Source organism: Taudactylus pleione, unplaced genomic scaffold (genome assembly GCF_031769625.1).
Source record: "Taudactylus pleione unplaced genomic scaffold, aTauple2 ptg000574l, whole genome shotgun sequence".
NCBI classification, from domain to species: domain Eukaryota; kingdom Metazoa; phylum Chordata; class Amphibia; order Anura; family Myobatrachidae; genus Taudactylus; species Taudactylus pleione.
The window spans coordinates 1640000-1656654 of NW_028284976.1; the positions used below are offsets into that span (position 1 = coordinate 1640000).

A 16655-nucleotide genomic window follows, 5' to 3' on the forward strand; every position below is an offset into this window, starting at 1 on the left:
AAATAAACCAATGCTACTGCATGTAGCGGTATAGAATGATGGCTGCACTGGACTGGAACAATGGGAAATCCCCAATAACCCTAGTAGGAGAGTGTTCCAATAAATAGCAATTGGTTTGGTGAGTAATGCAGTGAGTGTCATATCACCAACCATATAGTGAGTAAGCAGCTATCACCAGGTCCGTTCCGGCAGCGCAGTGGGATCGTTGCTCCTGCTAGCCAAGCCGCCACTGTGGCTGTTCATCTCCCGTCTGTACTTTTCCCCCTTCAAGCTCGTAGTGCAGTGCTGAGTTGAGTAATCAGAAGGAGCTGCGACTGGGTGGTGCCATGGGGCTCGGTGTGAGCTCGATCAATACGGGTGCCATAATGGAACAATTATGCCAACGGTATCCAACTGTAATAATAAAGAAAGCCTATGTGTTAAGTCCTACCTACTTAGGTAGGATTTAACACATAGGCTTTCTTTATTATTCTTTAACCCTCACTTTAAATCTCACACTAGTGTGATGCAATGGGGCGGTTCTGCTGGGTTGGCCTGGGGGGTCCCGTGCCCTATATTTGTTCTATGGGAGTGTTAGGGACCTGCCTGATAGAGGTCACCTGGATGCGGTGGGCAGGCCAATAATTATGGCCATTATTATGCAAAGAACCTCTTTGATGCTATTTAGCAGTTATATTATTAGGTTCAGCATGGTTAGAGTGTGCACTTGCATTTGTCTCTTTATGCTTGCAGCACTACAAGTCTCAGCAGGTAGCACCTCACATTGTGCTTAGGGTGTGCAATCTAGGGCCCCTCCCCCTATGTCCAAGAATATTAAAGCTGATGCTCTCTCTCAAATATTTCTTCCTATCCAGCAATCTACTGCCTCTGATGTACCCATTATTCCTAGTTCTCGGATTCATGTGGTTTTTACCCGAGATTTGACCAACACTCTTTTCAGTCTGCAGCCCCACCTGGAAAACCTCCAGGCCTGTTATTTGTTTGTTACTGTAATCCTGTCAACTTCCGGCTTAAACTGCCTAACACACTCAAAATTAATAACACTTTTCACTGTTCCTTGCTTAAACCAGTATTCTTCTCCTCTCAGTTCAAATATAAACGTCCTGGAAGACCATCTCCTGTGCTCGTTCAAGGTCAACAAAAGTTTATGGTGGAGAAGATTTTGGATTCCACGTTTACACAAGGACATTTACACTTCCTGGTCCACTGGAAGGGTTATGGACCAGAGGAGCGTTCTTGGGTATTTGAAAGGTCTTTACATGCTCCGAAGCTAAAAGAGAGATTTGTCAAGGACTTCCCCAACAAGCCCGGTTCTAGGGGTTCCTTAACTCCTCATCAAGGGGGTGTACCGTTGCAAGTTGTCAACGTGCCTAATTATTACTTACTCATGCTTGGGGTGTCTCTCCTTCAGGTCACCAGTAAAACTCCCAGAATCCAGTTCCTGGACAACGTACACACCGTACTGGGATGGCATCTCCAGTTGCTAGGAGTTTCTTCCTCACCTGTAGATTCTATTAATTACCTGCCTCAAATCCATTGGTTCAGCACCTTTCTTAAGCCTGTTGGTTCATCACCGGCTTGCCGGCTATAGCGTGTTTGTACATGTCCTTCCAGTCATGGTCCTGCTTATCTGTGCCTGATATGCTAACTTCTAGAACCATAATCCCACACTCTCACTCCATCATCTAGAGAGTTTATTTTTGTGCTGCCTTTGGTGCTCCTGGTTGTGCTGTGCCTGCGGCCTTACTGCTAAATGTTGTCAGCTATACAATCTCAGCCTGTTACCATCTCAGCTCTCAAAGCTACGTCTCGGCTGTCTAGCCGCATCTGAGCCCACTAGGTCACACCTCAGCCTGTTACCATCTAGGCTCTCATAGCCACATCCCAGCTATCAGCCGCACCTCGGCCCACTAGGCCACATCTCAGTCTGTTACCATCTAGGCTCTCAAAACCACATCCAGGCTATCAGCCGCACCTCACTCTGTTACCATCTTGGCCTAAAAACCAGTGAACGTGTCCAGTTCTATGGGAACAGTGGGTGGCTGTTTATGGTGAAGACCTCGCCTGAGTGTTTCTAGAGGTCTTGCATGGAAAGTCCTAGGTGAACGTAACACTAAAACAGAGCAGTTGGGAGACATGTTGTACATGGCCTGTATTAAGTACAAATAAACAATACGCACAAAATGTATTCCTGATAATATACAAAAACAATCCCATTAATACAAATTCAAAATTTATAGGCCCAAATAGATTTATTAGTTCCATGTGCACCAGTTTTCAATAGACAATCCTGTCTCTTGCTCTTGTCATCAATACTGGTAATTATCCATCACCTTATTGTATGGGTATAGACTGATACAACTATCTTATTGACTGTGGTACCAATAGAAAGCAACAGGAAAAAACACCACTAACCACTAGTGTAATATATATTTTAATTATCATTTGTTTCAGAAGTGGAAAATCTAGATATAACCTTGATAATCAAAATTAATCAAATCAACATTTAGAATGTGTGCAGTCCATACCTTGTTCTGGGTGAACTTTGTTTTGTTGTTTAAGACGAATACAGCCTTGTCCACAACCCCTAGACCCACATGTGCTCCACTATCACCAGTCAAACTAATGTGTACAGAGACTTGAGGTTCATAAGAATACAATGGTTGCTTGGGTGGATTTATTTTTAGCTGTAAAAGATAAAAAAAACAATAACACATGAGTTACAACAGTTTCATAGCAGATAGGGCATTGTACTCTTGTACCATTTTATGTTCTACTATATCCAAATTAATAGAAGAATATGAATTAGCAACTGCAAGCCTAAATTTAAGTTGTATGTGCTGTATATGATCAGATTATTTAAGAAAGCCAACATATACAGTGGTTCTATGGGCTTCTGTATCCAAATGTAATTTTAGCACTTTATAAAATAGAAAAATAGACTGATTAAAATTGTAGTTTAATCTGAAACATTATTAGTTGATGTTGCAAGGTTAGTTTAAAATAAATCGACTACTGCTTAATAGCAAGTCGAAATCTAAATAATTCTGAAGCATTAATGTTTGATGAAGAATGTATCAGCTGAGATCATTATTCCTTGATGACTGCTTGAAAATAAGTTTGATATTAATAGTAAGTGAGCTTTTATTTTATTATATATATATTTTATTTAGTTGTGTAACTAAGGTGGCAATGCAGAGTTGCAAATGCACTGGAGCAAATTATTTCTAACTAACAGTGAAGCTGAGTTGTAGGTAAGCCAGTCTTATCTTCACTTGTGGATGAGGGGGCATCATTTGTTGATAACGGGGTGTTTGCACTTAGGTGTCTTGAGAGTGTGTTCACAGAATTGCAGTTTCTGCAGAGCTTTGCATAATTACAGTATGCCTGTTTTCATATGGATCTTTTGCAGAAAAGATAGGGCTGTTGTAAGTCTTCACTGATAATGGTGTAGAGTGTGAAACCAAGCATACTGTATGCATAGGGATGGTCTGATCACAGAGATGTGTACCATGCTGCATATGGAATATGTGCATTTAGGGATAGATGTGCTAAGACATGGAGGGAGAAAGTGGTGAGAGATAAAGTACCAATCAATCAGCTTATACAGTAACTGTCATTTTTCAAACATAACCTGTAACATGGCAATTAGGAGCTGATTGGTTGATACTTTATCTCTGTCCACTTTATCTCTCTCCAAGGCTTAGTACATCTACCTTAATTCTGTGCACGCAATGTGGTTGCAGGATGCAGTTAAATTGTCAACACTTTTGCTATCAACAGTCAAAACGTCGACTGCATAATGTCAACAGGAGAATTCAGATAGTAATGTTGTTTTGCTAACTGTGTCAGCATGATAACTTTAAACATTATGCTTTACCATCATATTTAAAGTTATTATTCTGTCACAATTAACATGCTTTAAATAACATTACTATCATATTTGCATTCCCCCATCAAAATTATGCTGTCGACATTTATGCATCCCGCAGATACAATTACAGCCAACTTGTGTTCAGCCCCAAATGTTTATCCACACTAACATAACATTGTCAATGTTGTATCCAAAGCCTAAATCACAGCATGTTGTGGCTGTCTAATAAATAGCTAATTAATCAAAATTACTTTTTGATAAATAATAAATCTTATGAAAGTCATTAACAACATTACATAGATTCCAAGCATTATCCATTGCATCACTGATCTATAATATTAAAAACATAAAGTAGGAACTACAGTAATGATTAGAAGTAACAAAAGGGAAGAAAACTCAAATATAAACAAAAAATAATATATATCGTACTTCTAATATAAATTAACGCAAAGATACAATGGCAAAAAAAACAATAACTTGCAAAACAATTACTGGAAAATTAATCCAAGCTGTGTAAAAAGTATTGAAACATTAGTACAGGCTGTGCAAATATAGAATAGAGAAATGAAAAAGAAAAAAAAATAATTTAAGTAGCAAAATAAATATAGTATATTTGTCTAGTACACCAGCCACACTTCTATAAATGAAAGTTATTATGGGGCATATTTATTAACATTATTTTTGCTAATGTGATAATGTGTTTTCACACCCTTTTCACATTTTAGTATCACATACATTTATTAAAGGACAATTGGAGCAGTTTTCGTGAAAAATTTAAATATATTTTTAGTAAATTCACAGATTTACTAAAAATATAATGTGAAAAAATACTGGAGGAAGCATGTGATAATAACTCCACCTTCAGTTATTAGGGCTTTCCCCTGGTTCTCCGACTCCTGCTCTGCTTTAACAGGCAAAGCAGAGTCGGGAGCTGGCCCCTGTGATCAACTTTGTGGTATAAATAGACCACAAGCTGATCATTGCAAAAAAAAATAGTTACAAAAAAAAAAAAAAAACTTTCCTGCATCCAGGGAATGATGATAAGTCATCTGGTCTCTGCGCTCTGGCACTGTGACCCTGGTCAGCTGCTGCATAGAGCAGTTTGACCAGGTCACAGTGCAGGAGCCGGGAGACCAGCTGACCAGAGCCCCAGACAGAGGACCTTCCCTCCACTGTAGTATGCCTACTGGACAGGAACCCCTCCTTTACTGGGTGCACTCAGCCCAGTCCACCCCCACTGTGCATGCACTACACCCCCAACCCCCATACACTCACTTCCAGGTGTTCACTAAAAACACTTACCATGCATATATCTCCAGGGATCCCGCTGCCTCCCACCAGCCACACAGTATGGACATCAATTTTGTCCATTCTATTTACTTCCAGTCCAGCCGTTGCCTTCTACATCCGGTGGGTGAGGTCAGAGAACTGGCTGACAGGGGGAGGTGGAAAGCAGCAGAAGAGAACCGGGACCAATGAGGAGGGACCAGAAGGAGGACGGATGGAGGCAGGGGAAAATGGATCGGACCAGAAGGAGGAGGGACAGAGTCAGGGGGAAGGTGGAGGGGACCAGAAGGAGGAAGGACAGAAACTGTCAACGACGGTGAGTAGTGGCTGTGAGGGGGGGGGGGAGTACATAAATTCGACCTGAATGGCACCCCTGATCAGAGCAGGAGCCTGGAGCACAAGCTCTACCGGCTCCACCCTTGCTACGCCCCTGGAAACAGAGTTACCTGCAAGCTAGCCACAAGTGCAGCCACATTGCCTGCACAGAACAAAAGCAGAGGTGCACGCATCTATGTGTTTACTGTAAGTAGAGATCGACTGAGTTGCTTCAGACTGAGAATCACCTGCAGTTGAGCATGCTGGGCCATGGAGCGTACGCTGTGGGCATTATATTGTATTGTTACTGTAATGTATGTAATTAAATATGGCCAGTCACATTCCTGCTAGTAAATGAAAAAAAAAAAACAGAGTAAGGTACAAAGGATAGAGGCACTGGAATCCGCAATAAAATATATTACAAAAAAACTTTTATTGTTATAACATTAAAAAATTGATCTATCAGAATTTGTTTAAATTTTTCACTAATATATTTTTTCATTATTATAGTGAAAAATGTTAAAATAATAGAAAGACATATACTGTACACCTACAGTAAGTAGAAAGTGAGGAGAAAGAAAAAAGTGATTAAAACTAGATATGGGGAACCTGAGTATTATTATTTGAGGCAAAACCTGTCAGGGTAAGAAGATTACATGGGAATTTCATATAACTCAGTATCATTTAATAACTGTCGCATTAGCAATATAATCAAATAATTGTTATGATATAAATAGACATAAATGCCAGCTGTGTCCTCTGTAGAGCTAATCTATTCCTGATAATACTTTGTATATTAAATATGGCCATGCAGATAATAAGAGACCAACAAAACAGGCATTGCTGAGTCTCTTAGGACCATATTCAATTCTCTGTGATGTGCGGCAGTGGGAATGGGTATGTAATGCCGGCTGTCGGGATGCCTCCTGTCAGAATACCGATAGCGGTATCCCGATGGTTGGTATCTAGACAGGGGTCAGGTAAGTAAATTTACCCTCACCCCTTCCCCCCTAACCTTAACCATCCCTTTTTGTAGCCTAAACCTAACCCTCCCCACCCTGCAGCCTAACCCTCCCCATTAGTGCCTAAACCTAACCCTCCCCTCTTAGTGCCTAACCCTAACCCTAAGAGCGCCCCGGACTTAACTCATTCGGGCTAGCGTCCCTCTGTGTTCTGGCATCGGGATTAAGATAGGCATCAGTATTTAGATGACTATCTTAAGTCCCTTGTCGGGATTCCCCTGTCAGTATTGACACCGGCGGCATCGCAGCCACCGGTCTCATAACTACATCCCGGGGCAGTGACGTGTGGTTGCATATGTCACTGCTGAATCGCCAATTTTCTTGGACAGCTGTATGGGGAAATTAGGGTTAGGCACTAGAGGGAGGGTTAGGGTAAGCAGTAGGGATTAGGGTTAGGGATAGAGGAAGAAGACTTACCAGAATTCTGGAGTATCAGATAACCCCACTGGAACTGACAGTCACACGACCAACTGGACCAGGAAGTAACCACAGGAGATGCAGCCGCCGCTGGAACAGGTAAGTGACTACTGGGCAATATTTTGACATTCTGATATGTAGACATTTCATAATATAAAATGGAGACACCTTTTCTTAAGATTTACTTACAGTGCCCTTGCAGGATGGTTTCATATGCAGCCAAATAGAGTCAGACACTACTTCAAGAATTAGGTTATGAAACAAATAAACATAGCCCACAATCCTGAAAGACGGCAGCATGTCAGGCGTCACTTTAATGCTTACTGCACTGATTGCTTCATGTTTCGTCCTACTGTGGACTATTGTCTGCAAAATGTTTCCTCTACTTACAACCTAAAGAACAAATGAAACATTTTGTATTACTTATATGATCAATAACATTTATTTGTAAACTACCAATATTACTTTAAATTCTGCATAGTTATTCATTTGTGTATCATTTAGATATTAGTACTTAGAGCTTTCTGCATTAATACAGCACTTTTTTAATTCTATATTTATACACATAATAAAAATAGTAAAGATAATATTTATTTTTCAATAATTATTTCAAAAGTGTTTTTTGACATAAACCTATATTACCTTACGTTCCTTACTTTACATTCTTCAGGTCAATTATTTTATAGTATTTTTCCATTTTGTATGCTTATTTCATTTTGGTGTATGTTATTATTATTTTATTACCAATTACTTATATAGTGCCAGCATATTCTGTTGCACTTTACATTTGGTAACAAAATAGTGATATAATAGTAAAATAACAAGACTGAGAAATAACAGACAGGCAATTAGTTTAATCAGGCAACTCCTAAAAAATAGGACTGTGAGTGTATCTTATGCGCTCTTACCCATCTATAATCTCAGACACTGAAGGTCCTTAGTGTCCACTAAGTAATGGTAGTTGGCACAGTCTTACACCACACGGGTCCTGGGGCTTGGAAATATTACTGCGCTGCCGTCTGCCTATATCACATAGGACCGGGGCTTGCGGGTGATAGTACACTGCCATCTGCCTGTGTTGTTAGGCAATCCTGGGAGACCTAGGTATGATTGTGATATACCTCAGTAGCGGTGTTGGTGTCCTTCAGGTCAAATGCTAGAAAAATGCGTAATCGCAGTAGGGCTGGTATCATGGAAGATCACAAGTGGTTGACCCTTTTAACATCAACTGGTTTTGCTTTTTCAAGTCTTTCAGGTCTCCCATGACTTTCACTAAGGACTTTCAGTGTCTGAGATTATGGATGGGTAAGAGCGCATAAAATACACTCCCAGCTCTAATGATATATTAATCACTATATCTATTGAACTTATCAGGACTTGTATCTGGAAGACATATATGATTCATTGACCACAAGTGATAAACATTCAAGCTATAATTATTACTTTTAAAGTGTAGTTTTGTGTATATGTGTGTATTAACATTTTGTGCTTTTGTATTATTCTGAATAAATAATGGAGTTTTATAAAGAGAAGCCTTGAGGAATAAATTATTTCAGTTAAGTGATAATCACAATTACTGTTTTAAAATCACTGAATGTGCAGTCCTATTTTTTAGGAGTTGTCTGGTGTTGGAATAATTGGGCCAGCTGGTACTGGCTAGTTGGGTTAGCAGCATTAAAGTGATAATTTGAATATTTAATTTTATACTAGCGCAAGGATATAGTTGGTGTTAAACCTTCAACTAAATTCAATTAGTTTAATCAGGTCTAATTGTCTTTTCTTATTATTTATTGCTAGTTATTTATATACTGAACACAAATTGCACAGTGCTTTACAGAGAATATTTAGTTATTCACATCAGTCTCTGCAACAGTGGAGCTTACAATCTATGTTTCCTACCAAATGCATACACGAGAGTTCTTTTTTATATTTTTTGCAAAATCGAATGTTCCAGTATGTTTTGGATTAAGGAAGGATTACAGAGTTCCCAGAAGAAACTAAACCTAAATAAACACTTTATATAGTAATCAATACAATACCACAAATAACACAAATACTACTACTACTACTACTACTAATAATAATAATAATAATAATAATAAATTCTTACCAGAATTGTGAAGTATTTAATGTTTTCTTTTACAATATTATTTTCACTTTTTATATTTAAAGTGGCGATAATAATATCTTCTGTATGTGCAGTAACATCAATATGCAGGAATATTTGAGACAATGTGGGTTGATACATTTTTGCTGTCATTGTTGCAGTAGCCTGTTGTTCATCTTGCAAGTCACCAACAGCTGTCTTGACCTATAAAATTAATATTTATCAACTTTTCCAATATCTCCAGTATACTAAAAAGATATTTTATGATATTTACATCACAAGATGGTGAGATTTAGCTGTCACAATATAGGTAGAGATAATACAAAGCATAAGTGCAAATATTCAGCCCTGGATCCAAATCCCCAAACCAGTGCTTCAAATATTTCCTGCTTACTTGTATCCCAGCTACTTCTGTTCTTGTACACTTAACATAGATGAAGTTTCTACCCAATATTTTATTTTTATCATATTATTATAAATAATAGTATATTCATTTTATATAGACATTTGCTACTGTTACATGATGCCTTTGCATATTAGGATAACTTGTATTTAATTTTAGTAACTTTTTAAATATATATTATATTGGAGTCTGTGTTAAAACAATTACTAGTGTGTATAGTCACAATTACAGTATATGTGAGATGCTATTGTGGCCAGGAAGAATAGTTAATGCTTGTAAAATGATCTTAGTCATTTAAGTTTTCCTGACTCATAATACAGTATGCTCATTGTCCATTGTTAATAGATGGTAACTAGAATATTCAGTTATTTAAAATATAACCATTTAGATCTGGAGGTCATGAAGTATTATTAAGCTACCTATTAAACCTGGTTATAGCTGCTGATGATACATTTCTTCAAACCAAACTTTTTTCAACAGGTACATTTCACCCAAGAGAGACTCTGGTGTATGGGCGTGCTGGACTCTTCATGCTGCCTAAGATGCTTTCAGCAATTGACTGATGCTCTGAACATCTCTTAGCAAGAGCTTGGCTTTGGAAGTGCATCTCACAGTGCACAGACAAATGAAATCTGTCAAGTTAGTAATCTGTCATTAGTAAACAAAGGTTAGTGCCAATACAAACTCTGGCCACCTTGGTGCTGTTTTATGTGAAAAAGAACATTTAACTACAGTGAAACTTTGTCAGGACTGTGACTATCTCAGTACATAAAGATAAACTACATTTGCCAAAGTTCCTTTGTGCTCGTTGGAGGAGCTATCCTGGTTGCTGGCGTTCCCCACATACAGGGAATAGAGAGTTAAAATGATCATCTGTCTCAAAGGTGTTGTCAGATTGTGGGATTTCTGATTGCTTATTATTTCAAACCGGATTCCATTTGGATCACATGTTCTGAACTTCCTATGGATCACAGACCTCTAGTATAAAGCCTGTTACTAACTGTGTCTCAGTGTCTGTGCAAACGTTACTTTCAGGTCTTTCTTGGACTCCTGCCAGATCCCCGCTGTGCCTGTGGTTTGCTGTGGACTTTGCTATATCTCTGCTCGAGTTCCGGTTAAACTTCTGATACTGGTTACCAGCCGCACTACAGAGCTCAGCATTTGCCATTGCCTAAGTATTGTTATCCTGCTCCATTGCTGTGGTTGCATTCCCTGCTGGATTATTTACTCTGCCTGTTGTCTTCTACTTACATGGACATTGAACTCACCTTTACTACAGTTGTCAACTGCACCATTACAGTTATCATCACCGGACCCTTCGTGCATTGCGGGGCTCAACCCCGCTCCGGATCCCCATCACGCCGCAGGGCTCAACCCTGCTCCAGACCCTTTGTGCATCACGGGGCTCAACCCCACTCTGGATCCCCGTCACGCCGCAGGGCTCAACCCTGCTCCGGACCCTTTGTGCATCGTGGGGCTCAACCGCGCTCCGGATCCCCATCACGCTGCAGGGCTCAACCCTGCTCCGGACCCTCACTACATCACGGGGCTCAACCCCGCTCCATATCCTCATCACACTGCAGGGCTTAACCCTGTCCCGGATCTTCACTACATCACAGGGCTCAACCCTGCTCCGGATCTTTACTACATCACAGGGTTTAACCCTGCTCCAGATCTTCACTGCATTGCAGGGCTCAAGCCGGTCACGGATCTTCACTGCATCACAGGGCTCAACCCTGCTTCATATCACAGGGCTCAACCCTGCCTCGGATTTTCACCACATCTCAGGGTTCAACCCTAATAATGTCCTGAGGTCTTAGCTTCATATTGCACTCGGGGTTCCCTACCACATTAGTATCAGAGACTGTTTTTACATATGGGGGTTTACTCTTATATTGACTACTCAGGGCCGGCCCTAGCCCAAATTTTTTGGTAAGCGAGTAGGTTTTTTGGCACCCCCCCTATGCAGTGCCCGCGGTAGTGGTCCCCCTTGTGCAGTGCCCCTTGTGCCCCCATCAGTAAGCTTATACAGTGCCCCCAGTAGTAGTCCCCCCTCTTGTAGTGCCCCTAGTAGTCCCCCCTTGTTGTAGTCCCCCCATTGTTGTGCCCCCAGTGGAGGCTCCCCCCCATGTAGTGCCCCCAGTAGTAGTCCCCCCCAGTAGTAATCCTCCCTTCAAGTGCCCCCAGTAGTAGCCCCCCTTCAAGTGCCCCCAGTAGTAGTGCCCCCAATAGTAATCCCCCCTTCAAGTGCCCCCAGTAGTAATCCCCCCTTCTAGTGCCCCCAGTAGTAATCCCCCCTTCAAGTGCCCCAGTAGTAATCCTCCCTTCTAGTGCCCCCTGTAATCCCCCTTCAAGTTCCCCCAGTAGTAATCCCCCCTTCAAGTACCCCCAGTAGTAATCCCCCCTTCAAGTGCCCCAGTAGTAATCCTCCCTTCTAGTGCCCCCTGTAATCCCCCTTCAAGTGCCCCCAGTAGTAATCCTCCCTTCTAGTGCCCCCTGTAATCCCCCTTCAAGTTCCCCCAGTAGTAATCCCCCCTTCAAGTACCCCCAGTAGTAATCCCCCCTTCAAGTGCCCCAGTAGTAATCCTCCCTTCTAGTGCCCCCTGTAATCCCCCTTCAAGTTCCCCCAGTAGTAATCCCCCCTTCTAGTGCCCCCAGTAGTAATCCCCCCTTGTAGCCCCCCCCCAGTAGAGACACACGTTATAAAAAACAAAAAACAAAAAAAACACTTACCTGAACCCCCCGCTCCTGCTCCCGCCGCCGATATCCGCTACTCCCGACCATTCTCCAGGGCCGCTTTGCATTATGGGAGAGACGTCGTCATGACGACGTCTCTCCCATTACCCACTGCGGGAGCCGGAACATGGCTCCCGCAGTGGGAGCTACAGCAGCCGATGAGAGTCTGACAGACTCTCATCAGCTGCTGAAACAAACACACAGTTGCCAGCTCCGGCGGCTGTGTGTTTGGCACTGTGTAGCGCTGACCGAACTCCGTCCGGTCAGCGCTACACGCGCGGTGCAGACTGTGTCACAGAGACACAGTCTGCACCACTGTAAGCCACTGAAATCTGCATGGTCGTGGCGCCCTTCACTACGTGGCGCCTTACGCGGTCGCGTACCATGCGTAACCATAGAACCGGCCCTGTGACTACTGCATATCTGAACTTCTGTGTTGTTGAGACTTTATGTGAAACGTTGCTATATATTTTGCCTGTGAATAAATTCTATCTACTTTTATTCCGTGTTACTGAGATTCCATGAAAAGGTCAATCCTAAAACCACCTCAGTTTATAGTGCCCAGTAGGCCTGACTCCTTCCAGGAGTCTCAAGTGTCGGCACCAGTGACAAACTTCCTAGAAAAACAATTGAAACTTTCCCAAAACTTGTGAATGATTGATTGCTAATAAATAAATACACCTACATCTACATCTAGAGGATGAGCGGACACATTTTCCAAAATGTGAGGACATTGTAAGATAAACACAATTACAGGAACCCTTCCAAACTTACATACATAACACAAAGGCGTATATTTATGCACATCAACTAGTCAACTAATTTCAGAAGTAACTAATGGTTTGTACCACAGCAGTACAAAATGTGTTACCACTGAAACTTACAAAAGGAAACTCTTGCAGCATTAACTCATGGTAATTGGGCCCCCTAACGAAAGCCCACACTGGTAGCATAATTCCTCAGTGGTAGACTTCATGAAAGTAGAAGCATGCATCGGTGGGAGTTGAAGACATGATTGCGTCATTAGGGTCCCACCCCCACTATGCAAAGCCACAAATAGCTGCTTTAGGGTGGGGCCACAGTAACGCAATCTAACACGAATGCTATAATCAAACCCCTGGATCACCCACATTTTCCATGAGTCTCCTGGATATTCCAGGACACTAGGTAGATATTCAGGCAATTATGGACTGAACAGTTAGATGTCTTTTTTACAGAAAATGCATGTCTTACGCTTCTACCTATATGCAGACTTGGTCCATATCACACATAAGGGCTCATTGATAAATGAGCCCCTATCATATGCAACATGTTTTAAAACTTGTTGTGTATTAAAATGGTGCTCCAGCCAATCCGCTCCTAGCTGTCATCTGTTTGAAAAATGACATTTGGTAGCTGATTGTTGAGCACCACTTATCATACGCAGCAAGTTTTAAAACTTTTTGCATATGATAAAACTCATTGATAAAGGGCCCATTTAACAACAAACCTAAACACCAATGGCATATTTCATTTAGTGTAACAATGATACAAACAAATATGCCACTTGTATTCATCATTACTCTTCTCCAGCGAGGTCCAGCAACGTCCCCGTTGGTGTCCTCCGCTCAGCTGCTGGCAGCCTATCACTGACAGCTATGGGCTTCTATGCCATGCACATGCTTGACAGTCAGTCTGTGAATGAGCATGACTGTTTCACCCAACGGGCCCCACTAGTGCCTGGAAGGCTTTGCTGACGTCAAAGAGACTGCTGCCGGGTCCCCATTGCCGACAATGGGGATTGTGTCGCTCTCGACAACTAAAGATGGAGAGAGCTATAAGGATGACATAACCCCTTTAGCGAGTGCTGAAGAGGTTATGTATCATTGATAAATAGGGCCCTTATTTATTTATTACCAGTTACACATATTAAGTAGTGCTTTACAGAGAATATCTGACCATTTACATCAGTCCCTGACTAAGTGGAGCTTAAAATCTATGTTCCCTACCATATACATACTAGGGTTCGTTTTTGTCAGGAGCCAATCAAGTTACCAGTATATTTTTGGATTGTGGAAGGTAACTGGAGTACCAGGGGAAGACTCGCACAAGCACAGGGAGAATATACAAATTCCACACAGGTGTTCTTTGGCTGTGGTGAAAATCAAACTCAAAACCTCAGTGTTGTGAGGCAGTAAGTAATGCTATTACACTATCCATGCTGCCTACTTAAGACTACTTATGCTTAGAAAAAAGATATGGGCAAAATAGGGAGCAGGTAAGCACAGACAGAGTACATCAAGGGAGTGTTTAAAATGGAGCTTATGCAGACTGCAGCCAGGACAAATATGCATGTATGCATTTTACAGGTGCATATTTGATGCAAAATATGTCTGACTGTACATCAGCCCCCCAGCGTATTAATTATGCTCATTCTAACCGTTTGCAAATGCATTTTAACTGAGTGTAAGTATTTAGTACTTTTTTCTTTTGCCATTTATAAACAACTTTGCTCATAATGCAAAAACCAATGATAAAAAAGTGTGTATACAAAGTTTATACATTCAACATACAGGAAGTCATTAAATTAACTGCTAATCGTCCACTGAACAGTGCATCTAGGTATCCATTAAGAGCAGGTTTATTTAGGGTGCTGCTATTTCCAAGTTGGAGAAAGGACCTTTGTGACGTAGACACCACGTGATCGCTGCAGGAGGCTGGACCGCTCCTGCGTTACCATCCACTAGGGCATAGAGGGGGAATAAATATCTGTGGCGAGCGCAGCGAGCCACCGTGCCCGAAGCGTGGCGAGCGCAGCGAGCCTGCGAGGGGCCAGTTTTGGTCCCCCGTTACCATCCCCGCCCCTCCCCCTTTCAGGCCGAGTCACGTGTGTGACGTCACAGGGCCATCAGCCCTGTACAGTCTAGACATAACCGTTTATTTAGCGATGTTCAATAATACACTTGCACATTAGCAGACATTTTCACAGGTACTGCAGAGTAGAGGGGTGCTCAAATGTATGGAGTGGGCGCCCTGGTGCTCCTCATTTTGTGGAGCCATAAAAAGCAACATGTTGTTTTCTCAAGTGAGATTATTGAAATAGATGACAGGGTGAAAAATGCTAATTGGGGGCATATGCATACCTCCCCATGTGCTAGCGCTAACGACCATTTCCATTGGCCACAAGCACTTCAATTTTATACCAACTCAGAGAAGGTGGTCTCTAGGTATCACCCTGTACTATGAATGGGGGACAAGTTTTACACTTCCATGTTGCATTTCAGTGGAGATGTGCATTTGTAGGTGCACTGATAGCAATGTAATACAAAGTTTATCATACAAAAGACTGATGCATATAATAAATGCAGTGACTATATTCACTTCCATGATGAAATAACTAAATTACTTTATTGAATGGATAGTAGGAGGTTTGGCATAGAAGTGACATTTACAAATACAAGAGTGCCTTTTTAGACAGTGTTATGTTTTCTCTGAGGTAAGGGAGTTAAGGGTCAGAAAATTATTATGACTCATGTGAAACTTGTGAAGTGCTACTGTAGTTAATGCCTTATACGTTAATTCTATAGCCAAGACTAGTAAAACTTACTGTTAATATTAGCTCTCTCTGACTACCCTCTGTATTGATGATTAGATCTGCCAGCCCATCTTCTGACGTGCGGCCTTGCATGCTTTGACACTTTACTGGAACTCTTGCTGCAGGAGTCATGTCAGGATTTGTAACAGAAACCTTTCAGATAAAATTAAGATATATTTAGTTTGCAAAAAATGTACAGATTTAATACTATCAGATCTGTTAATGGATAACTTCAGTCCACTCAGTGACAGGAAGGGGTTTTAGAAGCAATGGGGGAGATGGACTGTATCAAGCCATTAATGAGATCGAGTGGAGAAGTTGCCCAAATTAATCAATCAATCAGTTTCTGTCATTTATCTAGCACAATCTTTGAAATTACAGTTAGGAGCTGACTGGTGGCTTTGGGCCTCTACTCCAATTTATCTCCCTCCAAGGCCTGATATATTCCACCCCAAATTTTAAAAAAATATCTTGTTAAGGTACAACTATGGCTAATGCCTCCACCCAAGCTACACTTCTGTTGAGGCACAACTAGGGCTGGTTTGGGGAAACCCTAATTACTACTTATGGGTCTATTCGCTATTTTAATTATCAGGGTCCAGGCGGACCCTGATAATTAACATTCTTACTCAAGGCGAGTGCCAGAGCAATTCATCATTGCTCCGTCATGGAGACAGCTGATCGGAAAATCAGCTGTCTAACAGAACATTTTCACTTCTCCTTTTGAGTCTGACTTGGCAGTGCTAGTGCACCTGCGTGAACTAGAGTTCACACAGGCGCACAAAAGCACCGGCGTCTGGTAGAAGGAGCTGGACATGGGCGGAGGGATCCAAAAGAATCCCTCTTCCCTCTTCACAACCCGGGACTCCTTCCCATAGGGAAGGAGCAGGTTACGAGAGCAAACGCCATCTGAAGTAGGC

At 41.6% G+C, this 16655-nt stretch overlaps 1 protein-coding gene across 1 annotated transcript in view; it reads right to left on the minus strand.

Annotated features, from left to right (window-relative positions):
- The window catches only part of LOC148481549 (complement C3-like), a 318755-nt gene that overhangs the window by 208645 nt on the left and 93455 nt on the right, over positions 1 to 16655 (minus strand). The window contains exons 11-14 of the mRNA XM_088453278.1: positions 15748 to 15888; positions 9026 to 9226; positions 7105 to 7308; positions 2529 to 2687 (exon numbers count right to left, since the gene is read on the minus strand). Of these exons, the coding sequence (XP_088309404.1) occupies positions 2529 to 2687; positions 7105 to 7308; positions 9026 to 9226; positions 15748 to 15888 (705 nt within the window). The remainder of the gene's footprint in view (positions 1 to 2528; positions 2688 to 7104; positions 7309 to 9025; positions 9227 to 15747; positions 15889 to 16655) is intronic.